Source organism: Saimiri boliviensis, chromosome 2 (assembly GCF_048565385.1).
Source record: "Saimiri boliviensis isolate mSaiBol1 chromosome 2, mSaiBol1.pri, whole genome shotgun sequence".
Taxonomy (NCBI): Eukaryota; Metazoa; Chordata; class Mammalia; order Primates; family Cebidae; genus Saimiri; species Saimiri boliviensis.
The window spans coordinates 33692316-33718916 of record NC_133450.1 but is presented as its reverse complement, the minus strand read 5'-3'; the positions used below and the strand labels follow the sequence as shown (position 1 = coordinate 33718916).

At 48.8% G+C, this 26601-nt stretch overlaps 1 protein-coding gene across 3 annotated transcripts in view; it reads left to right on the top strand.

Annotated features, from left to right (window-relative positions):
- The window catches only part of SMOC1 (SPARC related modular calcium binding 1), a 152154-nt gene extending 135045 nt beyond the window's left edge, over positions 1–17109 (top strand). For 2 of the 3 annotated variants that reach the window (XM_003924483.3, XM_010335216.2), the window contains exons 11-12: positions 7740–7984; positions 15024–17109. In XM_003924483.3, coding sequence (XP_003924532.1) covers positions 7740–7984; positions 15024–15040 — 262 coding nt within the window. In that variant the 3' untranslated portion in view covers positions 15041–17109. The remainder of the gene's footprint in view (positions 1–7739; positions 7985–15023) is intronic. The other variant, XM_039469292.2, reaches the window with a different exon arrangement.
- The last annotated feature ends 9492 nt before the right edge of the window (positions 17110–26601 follow it).

Sequence of the window (26601 nt, the reverse complement as noted above, 5' to 3'; positions counted from 1 at the left end):
GGGTACTTGCCTGAGCCCCCCCGCCATGGTCCCGTGAGCTCTGAGGCTGGTTTCTGGCTGGGGTTCTGTTTCTGCCGCCCACGTGGGTGAGGGCCAGGCCTCCTCCAGGAGGGGCACAGCACTAAGTCTGAGAACGATGAAGACGGGGTCCGACAGATGCTCCAGGCAGCTCGTGGCACTCAGCCGCTCAGGCTCTGAGACAGAGAGGCTGGCATCTGGATCTCCAGGAAGAGGGGCGAGGGTGAATTTTGAAAAGGCATGTTCAGTATTGTTGGCCTTGATGTTATTTGTGTTTAGAATATGAAAAAATACCTGTTGTTGGCTGGGTGCGGTGGTTCGCGCCTATAATCCCGTTTTGGGAGGCCAAGACGGGTGGATCACGAGGTCAGGAGATGGAGACCATCCTGGCTAACACGGTAAAACCCCATCAGCCTGGGCGACAGAGCGAGGCTTCGTCTCCAAAGGAAAAAACCTGTGGTTTCGGGCAAAAACAGGCATGAGAGATTCATGTTTTATGTTTATATTTATGTTAAGAAGAGAGGGAAAAAGAAAAAAGGAGGGTCATGGGCTTAAACATTTCTGGTCTGGGAGCGTCCCACTTACATCTCCCTGCAGGCTGCTGGCACTGCCCCCAGCTTGGGGGTCCCACCTGCAGTTCTGCCTGAGTCCTAAGGAGGCAGGACTTCAAACTCCCCCTTGGTGGCTTTCCCGAGAGCACTGAGTGGTCCCCGCTGCAGGCGGGAGACGCAGATGGGCCCCGCTGCCAGGGGAAGTCAGGATTTGTGCCTTATCCTCAAATGGCAGGCAGAGGGATTTTTACAGGCAAGGAAAGCTACGAAATTTATAATTTTTTTAATACCAGTGTGTCCTTAGGGAAGAGGCTCCTTTTTCTATTCTATTGGAAGAGATTTCTCAAAAAATAATTGTTCCAAAACATGTTTTTCATTTTAAGCTCTTATTAGCTTGACTATGCATGGTTTTGATGGGAATGAAATATTTGAACTGCCTTTGGTAGTTATGTTACCTAAAGGCTGGACTTTAATCAAAAGACAGACAAGATGCTCCAAGAAATCGTTTAGAAATCAAGGAAGTGGGTAGGTAAAGGGAGAAGAAAGAGAGAAACTGTTATCCAGGAAGGGAGCCTCCAGGGTTACCAGTGTAGTAACAGGGTTTAAGGCTGTCCCAGATCTTCCCACTGTATTCAGCAAAAGCCCTAACTCAGGCTGGCCCTTCAGGACAATCTTGCCAGCCCCGCCTCTCCCCACATATTTTTCTCCTTCCCACCGTTATGTTCCAGGCACTGGTTCTCCTCAGTTCTGGTTCCTTAAACAAGTCAAGCTCTTGCCTGTTCCAGGACCTCTGTGTCAGTTGCTCCTAGAATTCAGTTCCCCATCTTCCCATGATTGGCCCCTGCTTATCTATTTCAATGTCACTTTCTCAAGGACCACTCAATCTACAGGAGCTGCCTGCTCACCCTGTACCTCAGCACCCCTTTTTAACACTCAACCTGGTGTATATCACGGTCTGATATTTTGCTGGCTTGTTGATATATTATCTGTCTCCCCAAACCCAATAAAAATTTAAGTTCTATGAGAGAAGAAACATTTTTTGTCTTCTTCTCTGCTGTATTCCCAGAGCTTAGACTAGTTCCTGGAACTGCTAGATGCCCAATAAAACGTGTTAAATGAATAAACAGCTAGAGGGACGGGGGATAGATGGATGGATCCCTGTCTTGATAAGACCCCTTTCTGGCACACATCAGAGGGTCTATCGACTATCTCAAGACCAAGTGTAAGGCTGGAGCCAGCTGTCAAGTTTCCTGTGATGCTATTTTGTAACTAGGGCCCTTGGGCACCCTGGCTGGGCCCCAGGGATGTGGGGTGCTGTGCAAACAGACCCTAGCCAGTCATCCCTCTTGTCTGATGGAAGAGCAGAGGTGTGGAGCAGCTGGAAGTCAGTTAGCTTGTCTGGAACAGGACTGACAGAGACAATTAGGAAGCCCAGGCTTCCTGCATTTTGGCCTTGGTTGTGGAGTTCAGGCAGAGTTGGGGCTGCAGGCATGAGGTTAACGAAGCCTAGTCTGATCCCTCCTGTATCCTCTCAGACTCTAGCAGTTAAAGCTGAACATCAGCTGAGGCCAGGGAAACAGTCCCACTTGGAGACAATGGGAAAAAGGGATGGAAGATGTTTGGATAGTGCAGAAAAAAAAGGTGTCTTCCTGTTGGCCATGGAGATGTTGGCTTTGCATCAACTCTCACCTTTCAACCCGCCCCTGGTATGAGCTTCCTGCTAGGTTCTGGGGCATCTGAAGAAAAGGGCGTAGTTTCTGGCCTGGAAGGGAGATCTAGAACAACCGTATGCCAGCAGTGCAAAATTGGGGGGATAATAGAGGCTGAGAAAGTGTTGCAGGGACCCTGGGGAAGACAGCAAAGGCTTTTCATGGGAGCAAGAGTGAAGCCCCATCTTCACGTACAAATGGGAAAATGCCTGAGCTAGATGGACCAGGGGTAAGGGCCTTCCAGCAGAGGGGACCATGTGAGTACTGAGGTGTGAACAGGGTAGGGCATGAAGAAGGAATTGTAGGAAGTAGTATGGTTTATGTTTGGAAGTCAGGATGGGGACCGGTAGGAGGTGAGGCTGCAGAGCTGGACAGAGCCCAGATGGTGCCAGGTCCCGGGAATCAAGCTGCAGAGCAGAAGGGAGCTGCAAGTTTAGGTGGGCATTTTTGCAGAGTCATCCTGATAGCCCTGTGGAAGCAGGATTGGAGAGGAGCAAAACAGGCAGGAAGATTATAGCAAGTGCCAGCATGAAGGGTGATGAGGACATGGAATGTGGGAAAGGGATGATTTGCTGAAGCTTTTGTAAAGAAATCGATAAAAATTTCAAGACTTGCTAGATGCAGGGAGTGGAAGAGTGGGAGGCATCAACTCCCTTTTCTGGCTGGATTTAGTAGCAAAAAGCAGTGCTACAGAGATCTAAAAATAGGCAGAGTAGAATGACGTGTCTGCGGAAACTCTATGGCAGGTGCATGGGAGGGGGTGCCTTGCAAATATCACTGGGTGATAGCCCCTCTCCGTGAATGTTTTCTGGGTGAGTGAGTTATCCTTTCGGCTCCTCTGGCCAGAGCTCCAGGAGGCAATGCTCCCCCTTAGATCAGCCTTCCTGTAGCACCCACAGCATTTATCAGTCCCAAAGTTAGATTTCTGAGATCTGAGCTGCAGAGTCTTCTAGAGCAGGAACACCCTGGAAAAGTCAACTTTGAGGGAAAGTCAACTTTGAGGGGAGGTGGGAAGGGCTGTGTGAGCCTCTTGGCCCTGCACGTGGTCCCCCAAGGGGAGACTGTACTGTGGCTTCCTCCTTCCTGCCTAGTGTGGTTGCCCGTTGATGGCTTTGCAAGAAAGAGGCTGGAATGTGGCTGACTTGGCATTTCCCTGCCGCACCCGCACAGCTGGTGGGGCCTGGACCCAACTCCAGACAGGGCTCAGTTGGTCTGCTTGGCTTGGCTAGTGCCTCCAGGCCGCCCCGCCTTACCTTCTCTAAAACTGCTTAGGACAGCAGAACTGGGCCTGAGATCTTGGCCAAAGCAGGTTTCCTTGTGGTAAACGGAGCTGGCTCTCCCGCTGTGCGTTGCAGCCGAGGCCCGGTGAGGTTGAGGCTGCAGAAGCAAAACTGAAAGTGCTGCGGGAGAAGGGTGGCCTGGCCGCCTCTGAAACTGGGAGGGGGCTCGGTGGGGCCGGCTGGGGAAGGGGCTTGGCTCTAGTGGGTTTCCTCATCCCTGGGGGCAGAAGTCAACGGGACAGCCACAAAAACAGCGCAGAGGTAGTGCAGACACCAGCGTTGTCTGGCTCATATTGTCTGAACCATAGTCTTCTAAAATCTGGAATTTGGTGTCATTTGGGTGTGTCTTTCCCTACCACATTCAAGGCAACTTGGATATTCTACCTATCCAGTGGGCCCTTTTAGTAGAAGTAGAACATTACCCATGGAGAAGTCTGCAGTGTAGACAAGTGAGGGCTATTACACTGATCCCAAGGAGCCCTCGCTCCGTCTAACTTAGGTCCCCAGCCCTTGCCTGATGAGCAGCATTGAATTCAGCAGTCCTGACCTCCAGTGGAATATGTGTGTGCTCGGGTAAGGCAAGTTGGAGCCTGAGGCCAGTGTAAGCCTGGAGCTGGGAGGAGAAGGGGGAGGTTGCAAGACTTGGCCTATGGCTTTGCTGTTAGGGTGTCAGTGGGTGACTGAGGGGGTCTAACTGTGATGGAAAGTCTCTAGCAAAGACTGCTTGAGAGACTCCTGAAGCTCTGGGGGAGGCCTCCCTGCTCCATGCCTATCCAGCACTCCCCCAGGAAAAATCTCAGATTCTGTTCCATTAACAGAGGCCTCTTGGGTCTTCTTTTGCACACACTGACTGCTATGCCAGGACTCCTGCTGGATTCCAGTCTTAGCCAAGAGCTTGGATAAAGCATGGTGGGTACCTGCTCTCAACGTCCTCTGTGACTTAAGGCTGTGGCCAGGCCAGAAACTTGATTTACACAGTTTTTAAATCCATTGCCTTCAATAGTTTTGTTGGAAATGGGGAAACTAGCCCAGAGACCCTCCCAGCTGCTGTGGTCTATCTCCCTCCATCTTCTCCTAGAAGCATCGTGCTTAAATACTCTCCCTGGGCCACGGCTAGAGCCTCCATTCCTCCAGATCAAGAGTTTTGTTTTGTTTCTGTCTTTTTTTTAAACCTGAGTCCAGGGACTTTGAATGGGCTTTAGGGAGTTCATTACTCTCCTAAAATCTGCAGACTTCTCTGTGTATGTGCATTTCTCTAGAGAGAGAGCCTATATCTTTGTGTAGGTTCTCAGAGGGTCTGCCATCCTTCATGGACTCAAAGCTGAGATGTTCTGCTATTAATGTGCTTGGAGTTTGGCTTTGCCAAAGTGTTGGATTCCAAAGATGACCCCAGGGCTAACCAGCTTACAGGTAGATGTAGGGCTCTCTTACTTGGGGGTTTTGGGGTTGTTTTGGCAGCCAAAGGAGTTCAGAAGCAGAAAGTATCGTGCTAGCTGGGAAGGAAGGAGGAAGGCAGCAGGACCCTCAGGCCCCACAGGGCAGGCTGTGGGTCGTGGCAGTGTTAGAGGGAGCCCAGAGTCACTGCTTGGAGAGGCTCAAAGTATCTCTCCCGAGGTAGTGAGCACTGCACTGGGCTAACCCAGTGGCTCACCTGGGAGCCAGGCAGGGTTGTCGGCAGCAATCAGAAGTCATGGTTTCCCTGCACTGGGAGGTCCTGATGGGAGTGAAGAGAGTCGAAATGTTTTTCTGGTAAGGAGATGACAGGAAGGGAAAGTCAGAGGAGAGGCAGGGAAAGGGGCAGGAGCCAGATGATGGTCACTCTCAGGCATGGAAGGAAACTCTTGGAGGTTGTAAAGTCAGGAAGAAGAACTGCTTCTTGCTGCAAAATAGCCCAAAGGAGGGTGGTAGAGCTCTATCAATGGAGTTGCTGAAAGTTGGACAGACGGGAGCCCCAGAAACACGTGTTAGAGGGACGCACCTCCCCTGGCAGGGCCTCTGGGTGGGATGACCTCATCCCTTCCCGTCTCAGCGACTGAGGCTTTATTATTCCAGCCTCTAGGTAGACATTACGCTATACTGAGCCTAAAGGTTAAAGGAAGAGCTGCCTTTGCCTTGGAACTCTCATGGCTCCCTGGCGACGGGGGGCTGAGCAGGAAGGTCCCTGAGTGCCTCCCCCATTGCCTGGGAGAACCCAGTTCCTTCCTTGGGGGCCTTCTGTTTCTCCCTCACAGCCTGTGTCCTCCCTGCTGTTTAGGGAAAGGCAGGGACAGACGGGTCACTCCCCTACCTGCACCAAGAGCATCCCAACAGAAATTTCTGCCTGTGCAGCTGGAATATACCACAGGGGCCATCTAAGAGTGAATATTGCAGGTAAAATAGGGGAAGGTGGAAAACACCAGAACACTGAATATGCTGGCAGTGACAAAATCTGAGTTCTGCAGTGAATAACTTCATGCCTGTTTCAAAGACCTCCTGAGCCTGGTTTCCATGACAAACTAAGCAGATTTCCTAAGAGTTAGAGGCAGCTGGCAGCTCTCCACGGCTCCTCACACCTTCTGCCAGGTACTTTCTGAGTTAAACCTGTCAGGATGAGGTCCCCCTGGCAGATCCACTAATTGCATCCTCCTGGAATCAGTTCAGGATGCCCGGAGTACCTGCCCAAGACTGAAATTCACCTAATTAGGAATAGGCATCTAACAGGGATGGGTGACTGGCTTTCTTTTCCCCCATAATGTAACTTCTTTTTACCTGACTTTGGAGGTTACTTGCGGGGACGGGTGGAAGAGGAGGGAGTTTGCAGACTTGCTCACAGGGGAAGGGTCAGAGACGATCTCCTTTCTGGAAACCTCGCAAACCCCAGAGAAGAGAGTGTGGCATGGCAAGAGCTTTGAGTAGTTTTCCCACCAGGAGCAGCTTCAGAATGTGCAGACGGGCCTTGAACCCTGGTCTAGGATCCCTGTGGAATAGGGAGCCCTCTGCCCTGCTTCTGACCTCTGGTATCATGCACTCTGTCCCAGTGTCCTGGACACTGAGGATGTGAATGTGGGACTTCCAACCTCAACCTTATTCTCCTTCCCCAGGGGAAGTGCACAGGGGCCTCGATCACATTCACTCAGTGCCAAGCCCCGGGATCAGGAGCTTGGAGTTCGTGGGGTTCCATTCACCTGGTAGTGATCCAGTGAGTCCCTCTATAATAAACCAATTATTGGCTTAAAAAGTTGTAAATCATGGTTATCACCCTGACTCCTTTTTGGAAGAAAATAGGACACAGCTAAGTACATAACAAAGATGGGTAGGCCATTGCATACACGAAGACGCTGGTCTTGTAACTTGATGGGGGGCTGTGGTAGACGTGGTTGTGACCGCCTCTGGACTCCAGGAAATGTTCTCGGTGACTCTAGCCCAGTGTTTCTCAGCAGAATCACCTGGCGGTGTTGGTGAATAGGTGGTTTCCTGGACCCACCCCAGACCTCCTGACTAAAACCTCAGGCTGGAGAGACTCATCCCCAGGCGGTCCAGGCTTTTCCAGTTTTAGAGCTTCTGTTTGTGTCTGTCCCACTTGCCCTCTTCTCTCAATTCCTGCTACACTGGGTGTCTAGCAGTGATGGACCATAGGGGCCCCACACTCCACATTCAGTTGTCATGACTCTTCTCACCTCTGTGGCTCTGTCTCAGAGAGATAGTGACCCGCTTTGGCCAGGGGTACACCCTCCAGCGCCCAGACTGGCTCTGAGTGTGCAGTGGATGCTCAGAGCACCTTCCCCGGAGTCACATCCATCCCAGGGCACATGCTTACCTGTGATGAACAGCTTGTTTGCAGTGAGTGCTAGGCCAGGGGAAGGACCATTTGGATTCCAGCTCTGGTTTATTCAGTGAATTAGATCAAGTGAGTTTGTCTTGAGCATCCATCATGTACAAAAACATTCCCGGCTCTGGTAGAGGATGAGGCATGTTCATGTAATAAGGATCCACTTGGGGAGCCATGAGAAAAGAATTGTCCATTCTTGGGATTTGAGTCAGAGATGGCTTGATGCTGCTACAGGCCGAGCCACTCTGGGTGACTTTGGCTTGGAGGAACTGTTTCTACTTGACGTTCTGTGAAGTAGTCATGGCAGGGCTGATGGTTCCTGCAAGATCCTAAGTAGTGTTCTCTGGGGTGGGGGTGTTTGTCAATGGCCCAGGTTCTCAGAGCCGGACCCCAGCCACACCCTGGAGGAGCGAGTGGTGCATTGGTATTTCAGCCAGCTGGACAGCAATAGCAGCAGTGACATTAACAAGCGGGAGATGAAGCCCTTCAAGCGCTATGTGAAGAAGAAAGCCAAGCCCAAGAAATGTGCCCGGCGTTTCACCGACTACTGTGACCTGAACAAGGACAAGGTCATCTCACTGCCTGAGCTGAAGGGCTGCCTGGGTGTTAGCAAAGAAGGTGAGTCCTCTCCCTGTGCTCCTGGCCTTTCAATACTTGCCCCCACCCAGATATGGGACCAAGGGCTCTCTGATACTTGAGATCCCGGCTACTCATCTATTCAACAATTATTTGCTGGGAGTGTGCTATGCTTCATGTGAGATGTTTGAGACAGTGGTGGAATTGACTGATAAGATCCCTATCCTTGCACAGGAGACAGAGCTTAAATAAGCACTCACATACGCCGTGGTAAGTGCTGTGAGAGTGTGCTGGGGGTGCCAGGCTACAGTTACAAGTAGACCCATACAGCATGGCTCAACACAGTGGAAAACTTTTGTCCAGCGTGTGTAATAGTTCAGCATGGTCACATGTTATAGGGTGTGTGTGTAGGGGAAGGAATAGGGGCAGGGATTGCTCTCTGTAGTCAGTCTGGAATCCAGGCTAAGAGTGACTCTGCCATCTTCATCATGTGGCTTCCAAGGTTGCTCTGGGGGTCATCTCCAGCCTCAGTCAACCAGATGAAGCAGACATGAAGCAGTGCATGTGAGGGAGTTTTATGGGCCAGTCCTGGAAATGAGCCTCATTCCACTGGTATTTCACTGGAAATGAGCCTCATTCCTGCTGGTATTTCACTGGAAATGAGCCTCATTCCTGCTGGTATTTCACTGGAAATGAGCCTCATTCTCGCTGGTATTTCACTGGAAATGAACCTTATTCTCGCTGGTATTTCACTGGAAATGAACCTCATTCTCGCTGATATTTCACTGGAAATGACCCTCATTCCTGCTGGTATTTCACTGGAAGTGAGCCTCATTCTCGCTGGTATTTCACTGGAAATGAGCCTCATTCCTGCTGGTATTTCACTGGAAATGACACTCATTCCGCTGGTATTTCACTGGAAATGAGACTTATTCCACTGGTATTTCACTGGCCAGAACTCATCACTAGGAAGGCTGGATTATATGGGCCAGCCCTGGAAACAATACACATTCCTGCTCATAATTCACTGGCCAGAACTCGTCATTAGGGAAGGGAACCAGGAAGAGGACAGCATGAATTCTGGCAAACAGCGGATCATCTCTTTCACAGTAGAGCAAGTGCAGAACATTGTAGCAACATATATAGGGATACTCAAGACACTAAGGAGCAGACAGCCTTGGAAATCTTTGTGAAGGAAGTGATGCCTAAACCAGGGCTCAGCAAACAAAGGCCTGAATGCTCCAACCAGTCTGCAGCCTGCTTTTGTACAGCCCGTGAACTAAATGTTTTTTGCATTTGTAAAGATCTGTAAGATTTTTATGAAAGAAGAATATATAACAGGGACTATACGTGGCCCACAAAGCCTGAAATATTTACTATCTAGTCTCTCGCAGATAAATTTGCCAACCCATGGTCTAACCCAATACTGGAAACATGAGTAAGAGGTGGCCAAGCAGACGGGTCAGGAGACTAAGAGTGTGTTAAGCTGAGGCAAATGAGTGAAGCTCTGGAGGTGAAGAAACAGTTTTCAATGAGCTAAAGGATGTGTGTGTGACTGACATTAATATTTTAACAGTGATAGGAAGAGCCGGGGTGGTGACAAGAGGCAAGGTGAAGTTGGAGAGTTTTTAAATTCAAGTGAAAGAGTTTAGACTTTATGAGGGTAGTGGAAAGCTGCTGAAGGGGTTCAATCAGAGAATTGATAGTATCAGTTTTTCTTTAAAAAGTATTCTGGCTGCAGGGCAGGACATGGATTGGAAATGAGCAAGGCAGGGTCACCCAAGAGGAGGCATGGCACAGTCCAGGCTAGAGTGATGGGGGGCCAGGTTATGAAAACACAGCAGCATGAGGGGGATGGGGAGAAATGGGTGACTGGAGATCAAGCTGGGTATGGGGCAAAGGTGAGTTTGTGCTGCTGGAGGCAGGGCTGCTCACTGAGATGCATAACATGGAAGGAAGAGCAGCTTAGGTGTAAAGGGCTAGGGGAGACCCATGTATGGTTTGGACATGTTGAGTTGGATGCACGTGAAGGATGAGTGGCTCCATAATGCAGGCGAAGGGTCTGAAGATGCAGGTTTGGGTGATGCTGACTTATTTGAAATGAAAGCTTTGGAAAAGGTGAGATTACCTAGGGAGAGAGTTTAGCAGAAGAAGACAAAAAGGCATTTTCATTCTTCCTCAGTTGTCAGCATAAACCCAAAGAGTAGCATGGGAAATGGGTTCCCATAGGAACCTGGGCTTGGGACCCACACCTTCCATGGCTGTTTGTGACCTTGGTTCTGGGGCTTACTGCTATGTGACTTCATCACTACGGGCATGCCTGTCTGATGAGGATGCTTCTCTGTTCCCATGGTACTCTGAGTCTCCAGGACTCAGTACTATGTTATGGTTCAAACCCTGCCTCTGTCTGGCCTTGCTCTTTTGCCACATGTGGCTTGAGTGTCCCTTATCTGAAATGCTTGGGACAAGAAGTGTTTAGAAGTTTTCCAGATTTTGTAATATTTACATTACACGTTCTGGTTGAGCGTCCCAAATCCACAAAATCTGAAATCCAATGTGCTCCAGTGAGCATGTCTTTTGAGCATCATGCCAGCACTTAAAAGGTTTTGGATTTTGGAGCATTTTAGATTTCAGTTCAGTACAAATGACTGACCCATTCTGCATTTCAGTTTCTTCATCTATCTAATGGGAATAATGCTCGAGTCTATCTCAGGACTGTTGAGCTGATTAAATGGGACAGTGAGTGAAAACATTTCCCATAGTGCCTGAGACATTGAAATAACTCAGTTTAATATTAGTATTCTTCTTTGTAAGATGATTGCCTCTCTCAGTAGCACTTGTCACACTGTACTGCACTTTTCCAATTACCTCTCCTTCTCAGTTTCTAACCTCTAGCACAGTACATGGCACCTAGAAGTTCATTAAGTCCTTGTGAAATGAATGAATAAATGAAGGAATGAATGGATGAAGGGGTTGCCCCTTCTGGTGACATTATGCTCTGACACACTTGGAATTTGTGGTCCTTTTGCCGAGCACAGCAGATGGCCAAGATCAGGAAGAGACTATCCAGTGTTCATGTAGACCCCAGGCATACCAGGGGCACTTCTGGGCTGAGCGACGATGTTCTGTCCTGACCCTGCTCTCTGTCCCCTTCCTGTGCTGCTAGTCCTGGTCTGCACAGCACACAGAAGTCAAACCATGGCTGAGTGTGGTGACCTCAAGTCCACCGAGCTCAGGGAGCCCTCCTAGCCTTCCTCTGAAGCCTTTCCAGGCACCAGGTGTCTGTCAGTCTCAGCTGACACATAGGACCTGACAGAAGCATCCAGAGAAAACTGTGAACTGGAACATAGCATTTAGAGATCACTGGTCATCTGGATGTTCCTTCTCAACCCAGGCTCAGCTGGGAACAAGTGTTAGTTTCAGTTATCCTCAAAGCCTTGCCTACAGAGGCCCCTAGGGTGCTTTGGAATGCAACGGTCCTTCTTGGCCCAATACACCCTCTTGAAGCCCCCACCTCAAAGGTAGGACTATAAAGACGAGAGCTTTGGAATTACTGTCGACCCCTAAACACATTGCCTGGTTGAAAGTCTACCCAGAGAGCCCGTGTCTGTGACACGTCTCTGCATGTATATGCACGTGTCTGTGCATGTCTCTCTGGGTAGGTCTGAGTGTACATGTCTGTGTCTATACATGGGCTACACATGTGTCTTTATGGCTGTGCGTGCATATCTATACGTATGTGCGCATGCATTGTGCGTATGTCTGTGTATGTGTGTGTGTCTGCGTATGTGCGTGATGGAGTGAGGGAGAGTAGAACACTGAGATAAGAGGAAGAGAATAAATAGGATCAATCAACAGGGTGGGGTGAAGTGGAGGCTGAGTAGACTTAAAGCCTATGGAGAGGCAGAAAGGATTCCTCAGTCCCCACTCTCCCTTTCAACACACACCACAGGACACACCGCAATAGACCCGTGCAGTCCAGAGCTAGAAGGCTCCTTGGGCCCTCAAGTCCACTTTGCAATCTAGGAGTCAAGGCTAGCCAAGAGAGGCATAGCAGTTTGCTCAAGGGTACATGTGAGGTACCACCACTGCTGGCGCTTGGCCCAGCCTCAGGATTCCTGGGCCAGACTGCTGTCCCCTCCATGAGAAGGACCCCAGCATGTTTGACGATGTCGCCTTGTATGAGCAGGCCAGTGTTGCTTGCCTGGGGAAGCCAAGAGAGTGGCCAGTGGGGAGTCCGGGGAAGTTGGGGAGGGTGGCAGACCTGCCTGGGGGCAGTGTGGGCAGGAGTAGAAGGTGTCGCAGGGGGTGAGGGTGCCACCAGCAACCTGAGCTGGGAAACCCACAGTTTCCAGGCAGGCAGTGCCTGTGGGATGCTGTTCCACTGTTGGGAGGCCCAGGAGCGGCCTGGGAGACCATGATCAGGCACAAGTGGGGGCTGGAGAAAGAGCAGAGGCACGGTCAGACAGGCCTGGCTTGATTTTAATCCCAGCTCTGCCACCTGCCGGGTCTGTAACCCTTGGCAAGTTACCCGAACTCTCTGAGCCTCCATTTCCCCATTTGTGAAGTGGAGAAGATAGTACCTGCCTCAATGATTTGGTGAGGATTTAACCAGATAATGTGTGTGGTACCTGGTACTCAGTGAAGGCACAAAAGGAATTGGTAGCAATAGAGGAACATGTCCAGGGGCTGAAGGTGTGACTTTCAGAACTGCCCCCTCCATCCCTCTGCTCTGCGGGGCAGCAGAAAAACCCCTGGGGTAGATGGTGTGCGGCGGCTCAGGAGCAGAGCCTACGCGTTGGTCCTCCATCCGGTGTCATGCGGTGCCCCCTGGTGGGTTGCCAGGGGCTTGCATGCTAGGTCGGGGCAGAAGCCCGCTGGGGGAAGGATGCAGAGCTTGGGGACTGGCCGAGTTTTGGGTCCAAGGGACTGAATTTTTGGAAATAGCACTTGAACACACATATTTTACCAACCTGACTTCTCCCTGGAGAGCTGGATTCTCTGCATCACATGCCTTTTTCTTAACTTTCCCAATTTATAAAGCACCTTCACTGGGATCATTGTCACCGTCCTGTGAGGCAGGTGGGGTGGGGTCTAGTGCCTTCATTTCTCAGAACTACCAGCTCTTCTTTTGCCTTGTCTGAGGATGTCACCTGCCTGGGGCTCAGCCTTCTTCTCCCCAGTCCTCCCTGGCAGCTTGGAGCATGATACTGGAGGCAGCTAGCTAGGTTGGAATTCACTTTGCCACATGGAAGCTGTGTCATCCTGGGTGGGTTAGCTGACATCTCCAAGCCTCAGTTTCATCATCTTAAGATGGAGATAATTTCATCACTCTCAAATAAAGTCACTCTGAGTACTAAGTGATAGGACTTAGGTAACAGGATTAGCACGTAAGCCTCTACGAAAGAGAGCTGGTTTCGGCTGGCTGTCCATTTCAGTTCATACCTCTCAGCTTGGTGGGCAGGACTGCTGTATGCCTCCTTTTTCGATGTGCTGACATTTCTACTTGGCATGGAGAGAAGTGGCTCTGGAGGGAATGGAGGAAAGGTGGGATTTGAAGTCAGCAGCCTGGCTCTGCCACTTCCCACCTGCCTGCCTTGGGCCTGTCTCCCTCTTTCAGAGTTCATGTCCTCCTCTGTAAAATTAGGTAAATCAATATCCACCCCCCTCCCAGTCCACCCCATGTCCTGTCTCTTTCTCCAGTTGTAAAGAATATTGGCATAACCCAGGGGACATGGAGCTGGGCTTGGGTTCTGCAGCACCATGTACTCCTCAAAGCCCTTTATCTTCCTCCATGAATTCAGTGGATCCTCAAGGCAATTCTGTGAAGGAGGCAGAGCAGGAGCAGCGCAGCTGTGGTTCTAGCTCCCAGGCTGTAGACCGACCCAGAGAGGTTCAGGAGCATGCACAGAGTCACGTGGCCCTAAGCATCCCAGGGCGGACTCAGCTCTTAATGTGCTTGCCCCCAGCTCCCTGCTCCTTTTCAGGAGACCAGGTCCTGCTGGAGCAGGCATGGCAGTTTCCACAATGGCTCGGACCCTCGTGGGGAGATGTGGGTGTCAGCAGAATGAGCCTGGACTTTGTGTAAGTCGCTCATCTGCTCTGAGCCGCTGCGGGATTCCTTCTACTCTGACATTCTGTGACTTGGAAAATCAAGACCTGGGAAAGTTCTGCCCATGTACATCAGCACCAGAGCCCTTCTTAGTGGACAGCTGAGGGATTGCAAGGAGGTGCCCAGCAGGAGCCAGCCTTATGGAAAAGGGACTTTGTGTAAAGGCATTGGCCAGTCATAAGTTCACCCGGGTCCATAGACGCCCACAGAGCAGAAAGCAGAACCACACCACCTCTTTGCTCTTTCCCAACTCTGCTCTTTATTCTGGGGGTAAGAGGGGACAGGGACCCAGGATATGGGAGAAAGTGCCAGTTCTCTGGGTCAAGGCCCTTGGTGTCACATGTTCCTGGTTTGTTGCAGGTGGTAGCCTTGGCAGTTTTCCCCAGGGAAAATGAGCAGGCACAAACCCATTCAGTAAGTTGGCCCTTTCTGGGGTCCCCTGTCTCCTCTGTGAACCCCCTCATGAGGCTTTGGTAGTGCAGCAGGGGTGAAGGGATTGGCCAGGTAACTTAGGCTCCCATTTTCAAGTTGTTTGCTGAGGACATGAGAGAAATATTGGACTAGTGCCCAGGAGATTCTGCCATCCCCACCTGTAAGCACACCCCTGCCATTTCCACCCCTGCCCAGGTTGAAAGGCTGGCATGTGAGAGTAGCGGGATTTGAACAGAGTACACACGCTGCAACCCACGCTTCCTAGGCAAAGCCTCGTTCCCTCCAATGCCAGACTTATTTCGGTTGCCGTGGTGGTGCCTCATACTGGCAAAGAACAGGTTGGTAAAACATGCTGATCTACAAGTCCAGGCGATCTGTGCCCCACCTAGCCTCATAGCTGCAGCAGGTGGAAAAGGCTGCCCTGGTGGGGAAATTGATGGACATAATTGGATTTCTCACAAGCCTAGCTCTAACTTCTTGCTTTTATCTCCCTCAATTTTTTTTTTTTTTTTTTTGCATTCTCCTTCCTCCTCTCAGTAGGACGCCTTGTCTAAGGAGCAGAAAACCTAAAGGCAGGTGGAGAGTCCAGGAGACAGAATGGACCACCAGACACCTAACCTTCAGCGTTGCCCATGGCCCGGCCACGTCCCGTGTAACATAAGTGCTGCCACCATGTTTGCACTTTTAATAACTCTTATTTGCGTGTTTTGTTTTTGGTTTCATTTTAAAACATCAATATCTAATTCTGCAGTGGGAAAAGGAAAGGGAAAGACTTTATTCTCTCTCTTATTGTAAGTTTCTGGATCTGCTACTGACAACTTTTAGGGGGCTCTGGGGGGGGTGGGGGAGGGTGTTGTTGAAGCTGAGAAGAGATTTATATGCTGTATATAAATATATATGTAAATTGTATAGTTCTTTTGTACAGGCATTGGCATTGCTGTCTGTTTATTTCTCGCCTCCCTGCTGTGGCTGGTAGGCGCTCTGGACACGTAGTCCAGCTTTCTGAAACCCAGGACTCCATCCGGGGCCTACTAAACTTCTGTTTGGAGACCGACCCTTGTGTATAAAGAGAGGGGAGTCCTGCAGTTGTACTGCGGACTCCATGAGTTTTTTTCTAGTGGGAGGATTGCATCGCCGCATACCATTAGTTGTCAAAATTGACAAGTCACTTGGCCCTTGGCCTTGTCCAGTGAGGCTGGGCTAAGGAGAGGTGGAAACTGCCCTTGGAGAGGAAGGGAGTCCAGATCTCATGAACAGCCTCACAGGTACCAGCTCTCGCAGGGTCCATGTGTTCCTGCTCTCCAAACCCCTGGACGACCCAGCGTTCGTGGTTGTACCAGTATCTTAGTGATCCTCTGAGCAAATCATCCACAAAGGATTTGCATTACATCACTCGAAACGTTTTCATCCATGCTTAGCATCTACTCTGTATAGAGCCTGAGAGGGGAGGCAAAGAAGAGAAAGACACACAGCAGGGCCTTTGAAAAAGCAGGTGTTTAGTATCTAAGCAGGGGAGAGGACAGGACAGAAAGCCTGCATTAGGGATGCAGCGCCAACGGGGAACTTCGCTCCCTGCAAACCTACCAGTGAGGCTCCCAGAAACGCAGCTGTCTCAGCACTGGGGGCAGAACCAGGCGTGACCTCTCCTCTCCTCCATCTCCCGCTGTCCTGGTGGCCCTCACGGGCCGGGTGGGTGGGTTGGGGGAGGTGTCAGTCACCCTGTTGGTAACATTATAGTGGTTTCATTGTTTTTCATTTTGAACCCAATACGGACGTTCTTCCTGTTCCCTCAAGTTTTCTTATGGGTTTCCAGGCTTTAAGCTAATTCCAGAAGTAAAATTGATCTTGGGGTTCCCATTCTGCCTCCCCGAGAAGGTCAGGGGTGATAACCCAGCTACGGGAAAATCCCCGCCCAGCTTTCCACAGGCATCACAGGCATCTTCCCGGGATTCCAGTGTGGGTTGCCCGGCCTTCGGGTCCGAGGTGCAGCTTCCTCTGCCCAGGTGCTGTGCCCATTCAAGTGGCCCTAAGCAGCTGTGGTGGCAGTGAGGGAGGTCAGGTAGCCCTAGACTGGTGCCCTGACCGGCTACCCTTGCAAATCTGGCCTCCTCTTGTATTCCATCCCAGCGTACCGTAAGGGCCTCCGCCTTGGCAGATTGTGTAGCCTGTTCCAGGTCTGGAAGGCATCGGCACCACAAGCACTGCCCCTGTGGGACGAGCACAGCCTTTTCAAGACATACTTTGATGGAGTCTTGGGCTGGAGGAGGTCCCTGCTATCCTGGAGAAAGTCCTAGAGGTTGTTTCAGGAATGACGGGGGGGCCCGCCCCGACGTGGCAAGGTGGAGAGGAAGCCTCCTCCTGTTAGCCCCAGTGAGAGAATTCAACGTGCTGGAGCTGGATGGGCCTTGCAGGGGACCCTGGCCCCACTTTCAGGCCTGGAGGAAGCATGCACACCTGGAGACGGCACCTGCCTGTAGGCGTTCGGGACCTACACGATCTCCCAGGCTTCTTGTCTCCCACAGGATCGTGTGTGTAGGCAACGTTGTGTGGTTTTCCTTTGTGAAGGAGAGAGGGAGACTATTTGTAGCTTGTTTTATAAAAAAATTAAAATGGGTAAACCTTGCCGGCTGTTGCCTCTTTCTTTGTGTGGTTTCCTCTAATGAAAAAGCTTGATTTCCTAGAAAGCTTAGTTCGTTTCCCTGGCCTGGGGTCCCTCCACTTCCAGCCAAGGATATCTGAGGTGCTGCCAATGATGAACCGAGCAGGGGTCCTGGACGTGGTCACTGGTGGTGCTGCACTTAGAGAGGGGACTCCCTTGCTCACAGTGTTAGTGCATTCTCTGTAATTCTTCCTCTTACCTCCACCCATGCATCTGCCCCACCAGATGCCCTTCCCTGATTGCCACTCCCTTCCTCTCACTGGAACATCGGGAATGTTGCTGGCAGAGCTTCGGGAGCAGGGCTGGGGGAGGAGCCTATTCCACGGCTTCAGGCTGCTGAAAGTGGGTACATTGCTGCCCTCCAGATGACCAGACACCAGGCTGAGATGTAGCCATAGGTGGGGAGCAGACCCCAGTGGGGATTTTCAGTCTGTGCTCCAGTTGTGTGGGGTACCTATTCTGGCTGAGGCTGCAGGTCTGGTTTGCAGAGCTGGAGAACTCCCGAACGAGGAGTAGCAGCAGGGATGGAGGTTCTGGGGTTTCTCCAGCACGACCGGCCTCTTTTCCTTTTTTCCTCTCTGCACACACAGCTGTCCCTGGAAATGACCTCCTCAACCACCCCCTTGAGAACCTTCTCCAGATTCCTTGTGCCACACTTTGCCCCCTCGTCTTTGCAGGCGAACAGAAGATAATTCCTCTTGTAAAACTCTCCTCCAGGCTTTTCTCCAGCTAAGCTTTCCTGGGACAGGGTCTAAGCCCTAGAATATGGTCACATAGGCCCCTCCTCATCCAGAGCTGGTCCTTCCTCAAAGCTCAGAAGAGAGGACAGGCGGTTCACTGCACACTTACCAAGTGCCAGGCACTGCCTGCTGCGTATACAGCCCCTGTCATATGTATGGAAACCACAACCCAGTGACACAGGCATCACTGTTCTGTTTCCCAAGTGTGGGCTCAGACTCAAGAGTTCAGTGACTTGCTGGGGTAACCCAGCTGGAAGGGCAGAGCAGGAGTCATCCTTAGATTTTCTGACTCCAGGCCTGGAATTCAGCTCACTCCTCGCTGCCTTACTTGAAGGGTTAGAATTGCAGCTGCCTCCTACCTGTCCAGCTTGGGCCCTGCTGGAGTTCCACCCAGCAGTGAGTGCAAAAGAGCAGTTAAGGTTCTTATTAAAAGCCACCACTTTGCTGAGACCTGTACAGGCTTCTGGGATTTGGGGAAGAGAAGTAAGGTAGGCATTTGTCCCTGCAGGACTTCACTGGGAGGTTTGGTGTTGACCTTGCCTCCAGCAGAGAGCCCCCAGCCTGGCATGGGAAGAGGAAGGTCTGAGCTCACCCTCGACTGCGGGGCAAGCTGCAGCCCCCTTCTGCCTTCCCTGCGTTCACCAAGGACCGTAGGACCAAGAGGCAAGGAAAAGTGCAAGATAGATCTATCCCGTTTCTTCCTCCACCTGGAGATTCCTGAGCAATGCGCAGCCTCTGTGGGGTGAGGAAGACTAGGGATATTTTCAGTCAGGATGCTGAGAAGTAATTCCCACTGGGGCCAGGCATCTTTACAGGGCCGCTGTGATGCCGACAAAGAAGGAGCCCCAGGCCTGAGAGTCTGCCTCCTCCAACAGGCCCATCCATACTCCTGGTCCCCAGAAGGGTCCAAGTGGGATGGGAAGCTGGAAGCACACAGCGACTTGTAGATCAACAACAACAACAAAACACCAAAAAATAAAAAATAAAACCAACAACAAAACAAAACTAAAACGAAAACAAAACAAAACAACCAACCTAGATGGCCAGGCTGTTCATCTGGCCATGTAATTCCAAGTTCCTGAATGACCTGCAAGCCCACAATTGTGCCCACCAAGGAGGCTGAAGACCTTCCAGGCACCCTGACCTTCTGGTCTGTGCACTGGGCCTTTTTCTACTACACAGGTAGAAATAGGTGAGACTTGATGTGTTCATGCAGCACTGCTGAATCAAGCTCTCAACCCTAGGGCCTCAGCCAACATTCCCCTGTGTACCTTTCATGAGTCAATAAGGAAAAGGGCCATGACCTCGGTTCCTGCCTGCCTACTCCTGCAAGTGTCTGTGCTATGCATGGGGCACAAGTCTCTTGTTGTTTCTTGTCAAGTCTTGGTGGGGCACTCTGGCCAATTCCTTTTTTTTTTTTTTTTTAAATGTCGTAAGTTTATTTACACACATATCTAGTATGCCATATGAGTTCAAGTTTGATCCATTTTCCAGACACTGCACCTCTCACAATGCTCCTCACAGCTGTTAAATGGATGAACTGAAACACTCCTCTACGCCACCCTCAACCAACTTCTCACCCAAGCAGCCCCTGCTCCCCTTACACTCTGCACTGCCCCTTTTTCCTGTCAGCATGCACTCTGTGAAAGCTCTCTTGCCTGTATCCTCCTAGCCAAAGCACTGACTCTAGTTACTGGTCGACCTCCTGTGTGTGGCACCCCAGACCAGGCCTGTCTACGAGTGCAGGGCAACCCTGAGAATTCACACACTTGATGGTCGCATGCACTGCATACTTGGATGTGGTCTGTCCACACGATGATGGACTCATTCCTCAACTCCTCAGAAGACTCAGCCAGGAGAGACCAGGATAAGCTGCAGTAAACACACCCCTCCAACCTCCCAGGCTCAAAACAGAAAGGTGTTTTTCTCACTGCTGTGACACAGCAGTGAGATAACAAGGGTAATGTACTCAGCACAGTGCCTAGTACAAAGCTGGAGCTCACTATCTGTCAGTCATCCTCCTCCTCCTTTGTATCATCAGTGAGCATGGCACTGGGAGGAGCCTGAAAAATCCCCTATTCTAATGGTTATACATGAAAAAAATCTAAAATCTCAATAGATAGGCAAAGTGGCCTTCTCTAGATCAAGCATTTAGCTTGTGGAGGAGCCAGAATTAGAATTCACTTCTTTCAACTCCTAATTCAGTATTCTTAATAGCCATTGCTTTGCTATGCATTTAAAGAGGCATATAGCATATATAGATGGGAAAGTCTATTAAATGATAGAAAGAAATGTGTCTACTGAGACGTTGTGATATTAAGATGCTATCATACTGAATGCAGCATATGCTGTAATTGGGGGCCAATATGTAGTGTTATCTACCCATAGATGGGATCATAATTCTGGAGACTAAGGGGTAGAGATGGGTGATCCCTTTCGTTATTATGCCTAATAACCCACTTGGAGAATATTACTTTTTGTTTCTATAGCTTTGGTCTCAGCAGGTTTGGAAGTCCCAATGACCAATGGAGAAATGCTTCCCCCATGGAAAAGTTCTAGTTCTGATGAATTAGAAGCAGAGGCTTCCTCCTAGTCATTTTTGGGTGAGGTGATTGTCCTAATTACCTGGGGGAAATTGCAAATGAGAATATGAAGGACTGGGCTTGCAACTTAAGAATTCACCTGATGTACCTTTTCATACTCCCTTACCCAAAAGTACTGGTCTGTGGAAAATGGAGCAACATGCCAAGAATTCAAATCTTGTAGGAATGAAAGTTTGGGTTATCCTATGAGAGAAAGCACCTCATCTAACTGTGATGCTGGCTAAGGGTAACAGGATATGGAATGGCTGGAAAATATGGCATCATGACAGGGTGGAAGGTACATGTAGAGCGTCCACCTCTTACTAGCTCTGTAAGGCTCAATATTTTAGGGTGACCAATGTCCCAGTTTTCCAGGACTGAGGGATTTCCTGGGACACAGGACTTACAGTGTTAAAACCAGACAAGTCCTGGACAAACCAGACAAGTTATCCTACTTATGATCTATGCTTTCTTCTTCACCACCCTGACAGTAAATAATAACTTTCTTATCTACTCAGCAGGTGCATGTGAAGATAATGCTCAACTTATGTATTAAGCCTAGCTATGCCACTTACTTGTGGAATGACCTTGGGCAGATGACTTAACTTCTCCCAAAGCTTCACCCTCTTCTCTAAGCCCACCATTACTTCATTTACTTATCAGCATGAATGAACTCCTTTGGCGTGCTACCTCTTCCATGTCACCCTTTCTCCGTTACCAAATATGTCTGTCTCTCTTCTCCACCATGTCTAGAGGTTCACCTAACTTGGAGGTCTTGGTGTCCCTTGACCATCTCTCCAAATCTTAACACTCAAATCTAACATTTCTAGGGTGTATGGAAGGTGTTAAACACTATGGCAATTGACTTGAGAATGACTTGTTTAATTGTTGCAACGCTGTGTTTTTGGATTAGGGAAACTGAGGCTCAGAGAGGCAGTCAATTGTTTAAGATTCTGCAACAGGTAAAAACAGTTAATCTGGGCTGCAAACCCCACAGAATGCTGGAGGCAAGCACCAACACGTAAAAGCCAAAATGCAATATCTCAATCCTTGATCCGTAGCAGCTGTCAGGCATAAAAATGGCTTCAGGATCGGGCTTGTCACAAGAATAAGAGACATGGGTTGGGTAGCAACTCTTGTAATCTGAGAGCGTAAATACTGTGTACATAGATAGGATGACCATTTAGCAGCTCCACTGGATTGTTGCCTCATGGGAATGCCTACTCAGTGTGGCCAGAGAAGCCAAAATCCAGACTTTACACAGTATGTTTCTGTTTTAAAACATTAACAACTATTCCAGTTTTGAAAAAGCACTGTAAGAGTCAAACACACCAAGTCTGCTGGACACCAGTTTTTAACATCTACCCCACAGTCATGGAAGGAGAAATTGATTATTGAGTGAGGACTCAGTCAGAGGTGACGATCATAGCAAAGAAATGAATAGTTATCATGCACTGTAGAAGCAATCCCACTGATGCAATTTGCCGTTTGTAAAGATGACAGAATGACAACCACTCCCATTGTTTTTTTTTGCTGAGGTAGAAGCTAGAAAGAACTTGAGAAATAGCAGAAAGGACTAAGATTAGAAATCAGAATCTAAAGATTTGTGGTATCAGAATAGTTTACCTTGGGCTACAACTCCTTTCCAGATTTTTAAGCAAGAATGATGCAATCCCACTTCTGGGAATATGGTCAAAGGAAATGAAATCAGTATCTCAAAGAGACATCTGTATATGCATGTTCTATGCATCATTCTTCACAATAGCCAAGATGTGGAAACAACCCAAGTGTCTCTTTGTCTCTTGATGGATGGATGAATGAGTAGAGAAGTTGTAGTGTGTGTGTGTGTGTGTGTGTGTGTGTGTGTGTGTGTGTAGACCTATACACACAAAATGCATATAATGGAGTACTATTTGACCTTAAAAAAGAAAGAAATCCTGGCATTTGTGACAACATGGATGAACATGGAAGTCATTATGCTACGTAAAATAAGCCAGGCACGGAAAACACAACTACAGCATAATTTCACTCATATGTGAAATCTACCAAAGTTGGAACTCATAGACACAGAGTGTAGAAGGGTGGTTACCAGGGCATGGGTGGGGAGACAGGAAGCTGTTGCTCAAAGGGCACACACCTGCAGTTATAAGAGGAACAAGTTCTGGAGACCTAATGTCCAGCATGGTGACTACAGTTAATGATAATGTGTTAAATACTTGAAATTTACTAAGAGAATAGATCTAAAGCATTTTCATCACAAAAAAGGGCAACCATATGAGGTGACAGGTATGTTAATTAGCTTGATTGTGATGACCATTTCACAATGTAAACAAATATCCAAACATCATATTGTAGACCTCAAATATATGTAATTTTTATTTGTTGATTATACTTCAGTAAAAGTGTAAGAAAAAAGAAAAGAATAATGAATTACCTTCAAGTTTACTAGTAAAGGCTGATCTTAGTTTTCATAAAGTCAGTTTGACTTCCCCTGTCCTTTGTTCCCGCTTGAAAATGCCGTAAATGCCATATAAGACACCTACCGGGGCAGTTTTCTAAGAGTCTTTCTTTTGGATTCCTTTCCCCAAGAAGATGTCTTTTGAATCATCCACTCCCTGGGGCTAGATGACTCCATCAAAAACTGCAATCAGGCTCCTTGATCCAAATCACTTTCTCACAGTTAAATTTCTCTTCTGGAAATTTCCATCAGTCTGCCCTTGGCTTTTACTGGCACACCATCCATTCAGGTGCCCCCAGAGGAAGCGCCTCACTTAGTAAGAATGGAGACAAAGGAGAGGAGAAAGGAACTGTGGGAGGATGAGAGAACCAGTTGCTGACTGGCTTCTCTCGCCTTCCCTCCCGGGACTCTGGCTGCCTCTCTGTGGAACTCTCTCGCTGGCTAGATCCAGCTTCCTGTAAGTTTCATTCTTTGTTCTGGTGTTTGTGACAAGGGTTCATAATATTCTGGGAAGAGTTTGAATTTGGAATCAGACCTGTGATTGTGTCTGCCTCTTACTATCTGCATTTTCCTAGGGAATCATCTGATGTCTCAGAACTTTGTTAATAAGACATCTACCACTTGTGATTCTTTTTTTTTTTTTTTTTCTTTTTTTTATTGCATTTTAGGTTTTGGGGTACATGTGATGAACATGCAAGATTGTTGCATAGGTACACACATGGCAGTGTGCTTTGCTGCCTTCCGTCCCCTCACCTGTATCTGTCATTTCTCCCCATGCTATCTCTTCCCACCTCCCCACCCCCCGCCCCTCCCCCATTTCCCCCCAACAGACCCCAGTGTGTAGTGCTCCCCTCCCTGTGTCCATGTGTTCTCATTGTTCAACACCCGCCTATGAGCGAGAATATACGGTGTTTGATTTTCTGCTCTTGTGTCAGTTTGCTGAGAATGATGGTTTCCAGGTTCATCCATGTCCCTATAAAGGACGTGAACTCATCGTTTTTGATGGCTGCATAATATTCCATGGTGTATATGTACCACATTTTCCCTATCCAGTCTATCATCGTTGGGCATTTGGGTTGGTTCCAGGTCTTTGCTATTGTAAACAGTGCTGCAATGAACATTCGTGTGCACTCAAACACATGTATATGAAAAGCGTTATAGAAACCATGAAAATCCACGTAGACATAGGTCAGATTGCTCTTGGCCATCAATAGTAAACATGTCTATCTTTAATCACAAAGGGAATGTGGCAGAGCAAACATTCATACACATTTCATCCTTCTGCAGTCTAGAATGGTCAGTGGGAAGTGGCTGCCCACCAAGGATGATACCTCTCAGTCTCCTTTGTGTGTGAGTGGGTTGAAATGACCAGTTTTTACTGATAAAAGAATATGAACAAAAGTAATGAGTACTTCTTCAAAGCCAAGGTAGTCAGAAATGTGTGTGCTTTTTCTAATTTTTGTTCCATCTACTGCTAGAAGAAGAACACTCCAGGTCCTCAGAGGTCGACAGAGTTAGAAAATAGAAGGAAACTGAGTCCCTGAATCATCACATGGAAGAAAGCCACCTGCTGACCAAGAACATCCTTATTGGATTATTACAGGCACGAGAAATAAACTTATTTTGCTAAGCATTGAAGTATTGGGGTTTATTTATTACAGCAGCTAATATTACCCTAATGATAAATGAGCCAAGGAGATGGGCGTGTTGTGGCTCAATCAGTAAGAAGTGCTGAAAATGAACACCTGCACAATGGCTAACAATGTCTTCTTCATATTGATGAATACACAAGCCAGAGGGCCAAGGAGTTGCAAAGGCCCATCGACAATGGTGTGTCGATTAAGGTAGCCAGGCAGTTTGGCTGTGTGCACACACTGCTTTTGTATATATTCTAGGACCACAATATTAAAGCTAGAGGTAATTGGCTTCAGACGTCATTTATGAAAACCTCAATCATAGTTCAGGAAATTATGATCCAAAGAGAAGATGGCTAATTAGTGGGGACATCAAGCAGTACCCAGGGCTTCAGATTCCTGGGATGTGTTCCTCAACGCTCCTTCAGCTTCTGTTTTGACAAAGCCTTACACCTGGATAACCCAGACAGGACTCAGAAAGGGGAAGTGATGGGCACAAATGGATTTTGTGATTTTGCATCTACCGTTTAATCTGCTAAAAGGCGTTTAAAAATTTTTTTAACTTACTGGCTGGCAAAAAAACTGAATGAGGTTTTTGCTCCAACCTTTTCCCTGCCTGCTTTTTGTGCTGATCTGTTTCACTCACCAATCTCATTGCCGTCTCCTTCTCAGCTTCCACGGTAGAAATTGTGTTCCTGATGCTGCTTTCTCAGCCCCATTTTTGGCCAGAAGTTTAAGCCCAGGACCCTATTTCAGACAGCTTCTAAACCTCAGCAGAGGGCACAGTGGGACCACTGTTAGGATCCACCTACCCTTAGCCTTCCTCTTGAACTCTCTCCTAACCACGCTGACTGCTGTCATTCCATGACTGTGCCATGTCACGCTCCACCCTGTGCCTTTGAATGTGCTATTCACTGTTTGTCCATCCTTCAGTTTGAAGCCCCTTACCAAAGTAAATCACAATTTCATCTTCCTTCAAGATCCTACTTACGTTACACTCTCGGTGAAGTCTTTCCCAATGCTTCCAGGCTGAGTTAGCGTTTCTTTCCATTGTGTTCCCATGGCACTCTGTTTAAATCACTCTTACAGTGCTCAGGGAACAGGACTGCCATTAGCATTTGCACCTTGGTGTCCATATGTATCATCCCTTGGCTTTCAGAAGGGGCAATGGTACCTACAACGTGATCATTCTCCTCCTCTCCGCACCTGGGTGGTTGTATCAGGAGTGAAGATTTGACACAAAGCACCCAATCCACAGGCACTCTAACACCCTGACTGTCTTCTACAAAGGATTCTACCTTCTCAGAATGGCCCTCTGGAGATGGAGAGTTGGCCATATTCTCTTGATTGAGAATTTGCGCTCAGAGGAAAAAAGGGAAGTTCCAGTTCATTGTGGTGATCAAAGCTGTGAGGTCATGATATAGTGACAGGGCTGGTGACTATGCTGGGCTGTGTGTAAGAAAATAAATCAGAAGAAACACCTTGGAAGATAAAGGAAGAGGATGGGCCCAACTGGCAGAAGGAAGCAAGGGTGAGAGAGACCAGGTGGCTTGGGGGAAGTGGGGAGAGTGGGCTCAGTTCCTGATGGCTTTCAGGCTCCTATGGCCTGGCTGTGCTTCCTGCCTTGGGTTCCACAATATTCCCCCACCAGGCCTTTGGAGCATTACCCCTGTTCTTTGAATGAATTTAACAGGCTTCTGGATCACTTCCCCCATGTAGACTGTGAGGTTTTGTTTTTTAATTTTTTTTTTTATTTTTTGAAAGAGTCTTGCTATGCTGCCCAGGCTGGAGTGCAGTGGCACAATCTCGGCCCACTGCAACCTCTGCTTCCTGGGTTCAAGCAATTCTCATGCTTCAGCCCCCTGAGTGACTGGGATTACAGGAATGTAGCACCACACCTGGCTAACGTTTTATATTTTTAGTAGAGACATTAGCCAGGTTGGTCTTTAACTCCTTGACTCAAGCAATCCACCCGCCTTGGCCTCTCAAAGTGCTGGGATTCCAGGCGGGAGCCACCACACCTGGCCTAGACTGTTAATTTC